Source organism: Rhinichthys klamathensis, unplaced genomic scaffold (genome assembly GCF_029890125.1).
Source record: "Rhinichthys klamathensis goyatoka isolate OS25496 unplaced genomic scaffold, OSU_Roscu_1.1 h1tg000211l_1, whole genome shotgun sequence".
NCBI classification, from domain to species: domain Eukaryota; kingdom Metazoa; phylum Chordata; class Actinopteri; order Cypriniformes; family Leuciscidae; genus Rhinichthys; species Rhinichthys klamathensis.
Genome location: NW_026606736.1, coordinates 285,037 through 295,491, shown reverse-complemented (window position 1 = coordinate 295,491; position 10,455 = coordinate 285,037). Strand labels below are relative to the sequence as shown.

Sequence of the window (10,455 nt, the reverse complement as noted above, 5' to 3'; positions counted from 1 at the left end):
AACACAAGCGAGACTAATTAATACACACCGCTGAAACCAAGAACACAAATGAGGAGTGGGAAAACTGAACAAAGGACTTTGTTCATTCTTGCAGTGAACTTTTTACTGTATGGTGATAAGATTCACTGTTTTAGACTGCCGTCTTGAACTTGAGCATGCAAGTACTGAACAAAGTCCCTCACTCGGCGTCCATCTTTGAAACGCCTCTCGAGCAGCTATTTCAGTCATGCAAGTACAGCATCTGTCTCTTTGAATGGGTAAACCTCAAATTCTCCAAAGCTATTCACCAAGCTTACGATTATATTTCATATTTGAAATAACCAATTAATCTCTAAATTGGAAGAGAATAACTCCATGCAGTGTGCGATACTGTTCCATGGTCTGTGTTCCCTCCTTCATTGTGTTTTTGCTTCTGCCCTGTGACCGGCTGCATCCAAAATCACATACTTACCTACTATATAGTTGGCGAAAAACATATGTGACAAAAGAAGTATGTCTGAATTCACAGTAGCCTACTAATAAAAGAGTATACAAAAAGTACTCTGATGACCTACTACTTCCTGCGAGATTCTGAAGTGTGCATAAGATGGACACTTTACTATCCAATGAGCCCAAGGGAGAGGATTTATGAATGTCAGTGAAGCGACGCAACTGACGCTGGTAGGTCACATGATAATGACAGCATGCCGAATGTTGTACTACATACATTCATACAATATTGAACATACTTTTTAAGTGGCCGTGAAGTAATTACTTGTTCAAAATAAGTACCTACTCAAGAGAGTATGCGATTTCAGACACAGCCCTAGTTTTCCTCAGTCAGTTTAATTAGTCATTTCATTCTTCTTCTTCTTCTTCTTCTTCTTCTGTTTCTTGGAAGATGACTATTTTGTAGTATACCGCCACCAACTGTACAGGAGTGTGTAATATCATGAACGTCTTAGAGTCTAGAATTCAATTAATTAATTTTTAAAAAAACTACCAAGACCAATTATACTATTTCCATTAAACCAGTGTTATTAAGATAAATAAATAAAGCTTTAAGTCTCTCCCTTGTCATGCCCTTTTCTTCCAGAATTTCATGAATAGAGTTCTCCCCTTCCATTTCCTGCCAGATTATTCTATTATCATTATACTTCTCACAATTAAAAAGTACATGATTAACATCTTCTCTGTCTTGGCACACTATACATAACCATTACCCTTTCCTACTATGTGTAAAGTGGAGTTTAGTCCTGTATGTCCTAGTCTAAGTCTGGTATATACCACTTCTTCCCTTCTGTTTAGATTCAGTGAAGTAACCCTTTTCCCTGTCACATTCTTCTGAGATTTATGGTAGTGTCTTGCATTAAATTCTGCCTCCTATTCCCTTTGCCATTTTTTAACATTTACTGATTTGATTATGGATTTGGCTTCACCCTTACCTATTGGAACATTAATTCCTATATATTTGTTTTCCAACATCTTTTTTGCAATATTATCCGCCTACTCATTACCTTTAATGCCTATATGAGCTGGAACCCAACAAAACTGAATACTGATTCCAAGGTTCTTGAGTTGCAGTAACAAATATTTAATTTCAATAATCAAATCTTCCCTTGAAGAGTGACCTGTATCTAGACGCTGCCATGGAATCTGTACAGATTACATTTCTCAATGTCTTAACCTCTTCAATCCACCTAAGAGCTGTTATTAACCCAGACATTTCAATAGACTACAGATAAAAAAATATTTAATTTATACCCCTCTCTTTTTTTAAATTTTGGGACATATATCCCAATACCACAAAGCCCATTTTGTAGATCTTTTGATCCATCATTTGAACATATCCATAGAATGATGTTTTTAAATATTCCTGGCAATATGTTGCAAAACTTTGCTCATTTGGATACTCTTTTTTTTTTTTTCGTAATTCACTGTTAACTTCAGGTGATGGTAGAAACCATGGGGGAACCGCACTTAAAACCAGTGAAGGACTAAATTTAAATGCTTTAATTCTGTATTGTTCCGCTATACTGTTAATGTTCCAACCAAACCTTTTTGATTCTATGTGATACTCCCAGCAATCATTAATAACTGAAATTGCTGGATTATTGATACTTCCCATCAGCCTAACCCAATATTATAGAGACAACTTAAATATATCTTAGATTAAGTGGATATTCTTCAGATTATACTAATAACGCACTTGTGGGTGTTGTTTTAATAGCTCCTAAAGCAATTCTTATAGCTTTGAATTGAACCCTCTCAAGTTTCCTCAAGGAAGTTTTACATGCTGAGCTATAAACTGCATCCATAGTCTATGGACGATCTTATTAAGGCTGTATAAATGTACATCAAAGACTGTTTATCTGCTCCCCAACACTGTCCAGTGAGGATCCTCATTAGATTTAGAACTTTTTTACATTTTGTTTCAACATAGAGATATCTATATGATATCTCCATGTAAGCCTTTCATCCAACCACATCCCCAAATATTTAAATTTCTTCTCTCTTTCAATTAATTGATTATATAACAGAACTTTATAACTTTCTGGGATCTTCTTTCTGGTAAAAAACATAATCTTTGTTTTAGGAATGGAGAATTTAAATCCCCAATTAATACCCCATTTTTCTAATACTTGTATGTCCTTTCTTTGATTACCTATTTAAGTTCTGAGTTTTCTGTCATGTGTTGGCCATCTTCGTCAATGTTAGCGCCTATGCAAATTTGTGTTTTCTCCTGAGCCTGTCAGTTTTGTTATTAAGTTTGTTCCCTGAACTCTTCCTCATCGTGCGAGTTATATACAACCACATTATGTGACAGATACATTGTGAGTTGTTGTATAGCAGCAAATGGGAGCTGTCACAAACTGCTCTGATACACGAAGCTTGAGGATCCAAATGCAGTTTATTTTGAAAGAGTAATTCAAAGTACAGGCAAGGTCAAACACACGCAGGCAGTCCATACAAACAAACACAACAAAAAGCCAGGGGACACAGGCAAAAAGGGGAATCCATGAACACACGATCAACAGAGAGAATGCTTGGAAGACTTGCAAGACTTTGCAGATAATGAATGAGAAAACCAGGCTTATATGGGGTGAGCTAAACAAGGTAATGACATACAGGTGGATGTGATCATGGCTGATTACTCTGGGCAGTGGATAATGGGGAATGGAGCATAGACAGTAGGAATGGAGTCTATGGATGTGTGGTGATTGTCCGGATTGTAGTGCCCTCTGATGGTAATCCCGGCCACTCTCACTGGTGATCGTTACAGTAGCGCTGTTTGGTCTGCGAACGAATAAAGAAAGAAATGTGTTGTCAATAATTCTTCTGTCAATGACTTACCAATAACTTAATTAAATAATGAAATTCTGAATAAAAAATAAATAAATGATCCAACAGGATTAGTCTTATTCTGCAATTTATCTCTATCATGTAAACATTTTTATTGTAAAACAATGTTGGTTACAATGCTTCTTGACGTTTTAACAACTCTTTGTCTTTACAGCAAATGTACATGGATGCCGCGCCATGTATCTAACATCACCTGTTACCAGACACTGAGCATCCATTCTACATCAGAACATGAATACCTCGGAGTGGCCCACACTTTCTCCAAACGCCTCTTTGAGTCACACAAACCACAGCGATGAGTCAAGCAGGTCCAAGTCAAGTGCTTCATCCGCCTGTGAGCAGGTGCACATTGCACCTGAGGTCTTCCTCACACTGGGGCTCATCAGCCTGCTTGAAAACATCCTGGTCATCCTTGCCATCGTGAAGAACAAGAACCTCCACTCACCCATGTACTTCTTCGTCTGCAGCCTAGCAGTGGCCGACATGTTAGTTAGCGTTTCCAACGCATGGGAGACAATAGTTATCCACTTGCTGGCGAACAGGAGTTTGGTGATTGAGGATCACTTCATCCGTCAGATGGATAACATATTTGATTCTCTCATCTGTATCTCTGTGGTGGCATCTATGTTGAGCCTGTTAGCGATTGCGGTGGATCGCTACGTGACTATCTTCTATGCTCTGCGTTACCATAATATAATGACCGTACGGCGAGCTGGGATTCTCATCGGCAGCATCTGGACCTTCTCCACAAGTTGTGGGATCATCTTCATCATGTACTCCGAAACTAAGCCTGTGGTTGTGTGCCTGGTGGCTATGTTCTTTGCCATGATGCTGATGATGGCCTCACTCTACATCCACATGTTCCTGCTGGCCCGTTCGCATGTCAAACGCATGGCGGCATTGCCGGGCTATAAAGCCAACATCAGGCAAAGAGCTAGCATGAAGGGTGCCATCACCCTTACCATCTTACTGGGAATCTTCATCGTGTGCTGGGCACCATTTTTTCTCCATCTCATCCTCATGATTTCCTGCCCACGGGACATTTACTGCATCTGCTTCATGTCACACTTTAACATGTACTTGATACTCATCATGTGTAACTCGGTGATTGACCCACTGATCTATGCGTTCAGGAGCCAAGAGATGAGAAAGACCTTTAAAGAGATCCTCTGCTTTGATGGACTACGCAGCCTCTGCAACCTGGTCAGCAAATATTGAAGAAGGTTCCTGGAAGAACCTGATGGGATGGACTGATGGATGAATGGATTTATACATAGATGGATAGGTGCATAATTGCAGCGGAGGAGGGGAAGTGAAGCCTGAACATCTTCATTAGGGACAGTATAATTTGTACAGATTTTTTCACGGTCATCTTACATCATTTGAAATGTTTTGATGTTACTGTGGAAGTTTCATGTTGTGTTGTTGGAAAATATTGAATTAAGAAGTTCAAAATGTGCCTTTCTGTTATGTAGTGTATTTATAATAGGAGTTACATTGTCCTCAGCAGGGGACTGTCGTCAGGTCAATGCAGTGACATTTTGTGCACAAAAAAAAGGCTAGAGTATTAATATGCAGAGTAGAAATGTGCTTGTTTTTAGATACTCTTTTTTATTAATAGAAAACAACAGAAACGCAACAATATCATTTAGCAAACGAAAACATAATCCCCCGGTTTTAAGGTTTAAAACTAGTCCCAGACTAACATGCATTACTGAGCTTTTTTAAGGCTTAATCCTTAGTTCATAGGAAGTTAATGAAAAATGAAAATTCTGTCATTAATTACTCACCTTCATGTCATTCCAAACCCGTAAGACCTTCGTTCATCTTCGGAACACAAATGAATCCTGGCTTAATCTAAGACCTGCCTGTGAAACCAGGCCAATGATGCAAATAATACATGTATGCAGTTTAGAAGTACTTAAAATGTTGAGAATATTTTTGTAGTGGCAAACCATAAACATCTCGAAATAAATGAATGCACCTCTATAATTATAAATTAAATCTATACTGTACATGTTCAAAATGAATTGTGCTCCACTTCATTTCTTATTTAGAGCAGAGAGTAGAACGTTGTTTATAAGAGTAAATTAACTGAAAAGATCCATTTTTTTTGTCATGTAAGCTGAAAATTATTGTCTCATTGAGTTAAAAATCACAAATAAAAATACAGCATTTTATTACCTTTGTATTGTTTTAGAAAAAAAAATTTAAGTTCAAAGAAGCATGAAAACTCCATTTAAAATAGTGTGTTATGCAAATGCTTGGTGTATGTAATTTATGCATGTAAATGGTGGACATATTTTTTCTAGTCTTCTGATTTTGTTATTTTACTGCAGAAGAAAAAAAAAATGCTGGTATTCTTCTTAACAATGTCTGTAGATTTGAACTTACAGTATGTGATAAGTATTTTGATTTCGAAGCAATGATATCTGATGACATACTGTTTAATGAGCCACTGTGTTTGTGAACAAATATGAGATTTTCCTGTATTAAATACTTAAAGATTTGGTTACACTTTACAATACTGTTCAATTCATTCACATTATATTAGGTATAATAAATGAACTAAAAATGTATTTTTAAAAAATCAGAATTTACTAAATATAGATTCTATATTCTATAATAATACATTTAACATTGCAACTTCAATTACAAATTTACACAGATTAATGTGAACAAACATAAATTATGAACAATTTGATAAACAATTATCAAATTAACATTGGTGATTGCAAATTGATTTGTTGGTTACGAATTAAAATTGTGGTTACACTTTAGTTTAGCTTCCGATTCTATGAACTAGTTGCTTATTTGCCTTAGGATATTGACTGTTTATTAGTAGCCTACTTATATATATATATATAAAAAAAAAACATATGAATGCCTTATTCTGCATAACCATATTCTATCCCTTAAAGCTCCAGTCCGTAACTTTTTTAAGTTAAAAATAATCCAAAATAATTATATAAAAAAAAACTTATTCTGCCAGTGGTCAAAACTATCTGCTTGCCATAGCTAGATTCAAAACGGTTAGCTTGTAATAATGATTTTAATTCCAGTGGTACTGGTGGGTTTCCGCGGGAAATTCGAGCATGTTTTTGCGTCATTACGTCACACCCGTACACATAAAGAAGGAGTTTCGGCTATAGCCGGCTATACTGCGCGTGAGGAGATGTTTAGATGTATAGGCTTTTCTCGCAGTTACATAATTAAACTTATGGCATCCAGAAAGATCCAGACAACAATCATCAGTGTCAACTGGAGTTTCAGCAGTTATAAAACCCAAAAGACTTCGTACTTCGGATTTAAGGTGGCTAGAGAAAGAGAAAGAAACCGTCTCATGCGAACACAAGGATTTAAACATCGGCGGGGCTTTTGAAAAGTGCGTGAACTCCGTGTTTTGAAGGGGTTCAAAACGGAAGAAGAGACGGCTTTTTTCTGCTGAACAAGTAAGACATTTCAATAGTTCAATCGTGTAACAGTACGTTTTCTTAATTCACACAGTTATGGAGTTTCCTTTGTTGTGCCTTTCTCGTTTTGCTATTATGGAGAATATGAATTCTGAACTACACAGGTAACCATAAAACACATTAAATTTAACATTAGTCACGCAATGCTGATGTGATGTTGTTAACATGAACAATTTGAGAACAAAGTAGGCTATAATTTGCACGGTTGCTGTAAATCGCGTTGATTAAATCTAACGAAGCTTATCATGTCGAATGCTTTTTCCCCCTTAGTTGGTCAGAACAAAAATGGATGTTACTTACTTGTTCAGAAGACATTTTCTAATGAAAATTCTTATGTTGGTCAAACTTTCAAAAAGTGAATCTGTGATTCTGTATGACAGTAGGCTATCCACACACCGCGGTGACTGACAGCACCACTCGCCTCAAAACACTGTGTTCATCCGCGCTGTTTCATGCCGATTTACAACCCACGTAAAGATGATAATTCCGCGAATCACTTACAGATTTCGAACAGAGAGATGGCGACAAAGAGGAAAAGCTACCGACTGCAGCTTTAACAACTTAACTACCTTACTGACTATTAATAAGCTGTAATTAGGAGTGTATTTAGGCAAAAATCATAGTTATAGTTAGTTACAGTTTTTCTCAATTGCTAAAACACTAAAACCCATTGGCTGAACAAAGTTCTCAGTTGCCTGAACTCATTTAGCTAATTGTGCAGTCTGTTGTCAATACCTTAAACTATTTCACATGGCAAAACACAATTTGCAGATCTTACTTAGACTTTTCAGCAAAACGCTAAACACATTCTCATTCTCAAAACATATTCTGCACTGTAAGGCACACGTCATCCATACTGGTAAACACAAGTGGCAATGATCAAATACAAATAGAGAACAAATGTCATTGATTGAACACAACCACTCAAAATTGATTTAACCTGTTTCAAATGATGCCCAAAGACAAGAAGAAGCACACTGATCACGTTTACTCCTTTGATTTTTGTCCCTTTTAGTATTGTATACTGTAGTACAGTGCATTGTAGGCTGTATACTGTACAATGAACAAATTATATGGCCCCGAACATCGTTACTGTAACAGTACCATTTGTTACAGTACTGAATGCTCAATAGATTTTACTGGTTGCACTTGCAGGTTCATATCAACAAAGAACAAGAATTACAGTATCAAACAATAGAACTGACAAATGAGACGTTTGTGAGATGCAGGGCACTGTACTGTAAAAATAGGGGTACAAGGAGGAAGAACAAATAAAATTGCAAAGAGCAAAGCAGAGTAGTAATTTCTGATCAATTTTGCGCTACTATGATGTTTTCATTCATCAAAAGACAATGACGGACAAATATGAAATTTGTTTTAAGATTAAAAATGTACTTCTCCCTGAAATTTTGATGGTACAGTAATGTGTCACGGGTAAGTCTACAAACAGAATAGCCGTCCATAGATATCTTTCGAGAACTGTATGTTTTGAACAATGTGTTTTCTATTTTTTGGTGTATTGTTTACTGACTGCTTGATAGTGTATATCATTTTGATCACTTTGTCTATGATTTGAGAGCAGTGTTTGATTTTGAACACAAGTAAAACTGTTTTGAGGCGAAAGTTTCATTTTGCAAGAAGAGTCAGAGGTTTTGTAAATAGTGCTTGAAGATGAGGTTTTGTGTTTAATGTTTTCAGAAAAAGGAGCAAGGATTCAGAAATTGTGTTTTAGCAATTGAGAAAAACTGTAATAGTGAGAATTGGACCCTAAATTAAAGTTTGACCAATTATTGTTATAGTTCATGATGCATGCATTACCTCGTGTTAATTGATTAAACCTTGCTGTGTAGTTTGTTTTAAATAAATGTTGTTGTGATTTTAATACCTGTGAATTGAATTTCTTCTACTTTTTCCTTCAGTAGTGTGAAACACTAAAGGCCCCGTTATAAAGAACGAACTGGTGTGACATCATTACGAACGAAATCAGGCCTAAACGAAGTTCGTTTGGAGTTTGTTTAAGGAGTTTGAAACAGCTTGCCAAAGCAGTGTGTTCCTGCACAACCCATAGACAGTATAAGAAGTGGACAGAGCCATCTCATTGGAACTCAGTTGAGACAGTTGAAGCCCATTTTTAGCGATTTCTGAGCACTTCCGTTCCTGACGCGCAGACTCAAACCGACTCAAACTAAGCTTGATGACGTGAGCAACCTGTCTGACAGACGTTAATCTTCTAGTAGCTGTGCGTGAAAATTGCCAACGTTAATCTTGCAGAGACGGGGAACTTGAGCAAAGAGTTCTTTGGCGTGAGTGAGCAGGAGTAAGTATTCCGTTGCTTTTATGGACTCATTATCTATGGGCTTCTCCCTTGACGGGACGTCCCCCCGATTGCCTGCGAGCTTCTCCTCCTGTCTGTACGGTAATTTCTGTACAGCGCGACAGAGAGTCGAGTGGTTATGACGCAATCGTTAGCCTATTTTTACTAAAACTGTTTCTACGGGGCCATAATGTAACATAGAAGGTAATGGAGCACTTTATACATTGTCGTGTCTCTTTAGAAATAAATAATGGACAAATGGAGTCTTTAAACGCCTCAGATGTAAAGTTATTCGCTGTCAAAGTGACGCCAAAATGAATGGGAGTCAATGGAAATGCTAACGCAAGTGAAGTTCTGCTACAACATGGCGGCACCCGGCCGGCTTCAACTTCCGGTCGATGGATTACCCCCTTGACTCAAACCGACTCAAACTAAGCTTGATGACGAGAGCAACCTGTCTGACAGACGTTAATCTTCTAGTAGCTGTGCGTGAAAATTGCCAACGTTAATCTTGCAGAGACGGGGAACTTGAGCAAAGAGTTCTTTGGCGTGAGTGAGCAGGAGTAAGTATTCCGTTGCTTTTATGGACTCATTATCTATGGGCTTCTCCCTTGACGGGACGTCCCCCCGACTGCCTGCGAGCTTCTCCTCCTGTCTGTACGGTAATTTCTGTACAGCGCGACAGAGAGTAGAGTGGTTATGACGCAATCGTTAGCCTATTTTTACTAAATCTGTTTCTACGGGGCCATAATGTAACATAGAAGGTAATGGAGCACTTTATACATTGTCGTGTTTCTTTAGAAATAAATAATGGACAAATGGAGTATTTAAACGCCTCAGATTTAAAGTTATTCGCTGTCAAAGTGACGCCAAAATGAATGGGAGTCAATGGAAATGCTAACGCAAGTGAAGTTCTGCTACAATTAATGTACTTGGCACAGACATAATAATCAGCCAACTAGCAGACGACACAACAATATTCTTAAAAGATAGATACCAAATTTCAACAACTATTGCCAAAATTGAAAAATGTTCCAAAGCCTCAGGCCTAACTTTAAATTTAAAAAAGTGTGAATTGATGGCAATACATGACACTTTACTGAAAGACATCTGTAATATTCCTATTAAATCCGAAATTAAATACCTGGGGATTTATCTATCCAAGGACCACAAACAAAGCCAACTTCTGAATGTAGAAAGTAAAATTAAAGAATGTAAGTCACGACTAAATATATGGTTACAGAGGGACCTATCAATTCTAGGACGAATTTACCTAACTAAGATGGAATGTTTATCGAGATGTATTTACCCAGCCTATTCCAATGC

General features: G+C 37.3%; 1 protein-coding gene across 1 annotated transcript; it reads left to right on the top strand.

Annotated features, from left to right (window-relative positions):
* The first annotated feature begins 3,474 nt into the window (after window positions 1–3,474).
* Window positions 3,475–4,927, top strand: mc5rb (melanocortin 5b receptor). Its single transcript, XM_056263992.1, has one exon. The coding sequence runs from the start codon at window positions 3,574–3,576 to the stop codon at window positions 4,558–4,560; it is 987 nt and encodes a 328-aa protein (XP_056119967.1). The 5' UTR covers window positions 3,475–3,573; the 3' UTR covers window positions 4,561–4,927.
* The last annotated feature ends 5,528 nt before the right edge of the window (window positions 4,928–10,455 follow it).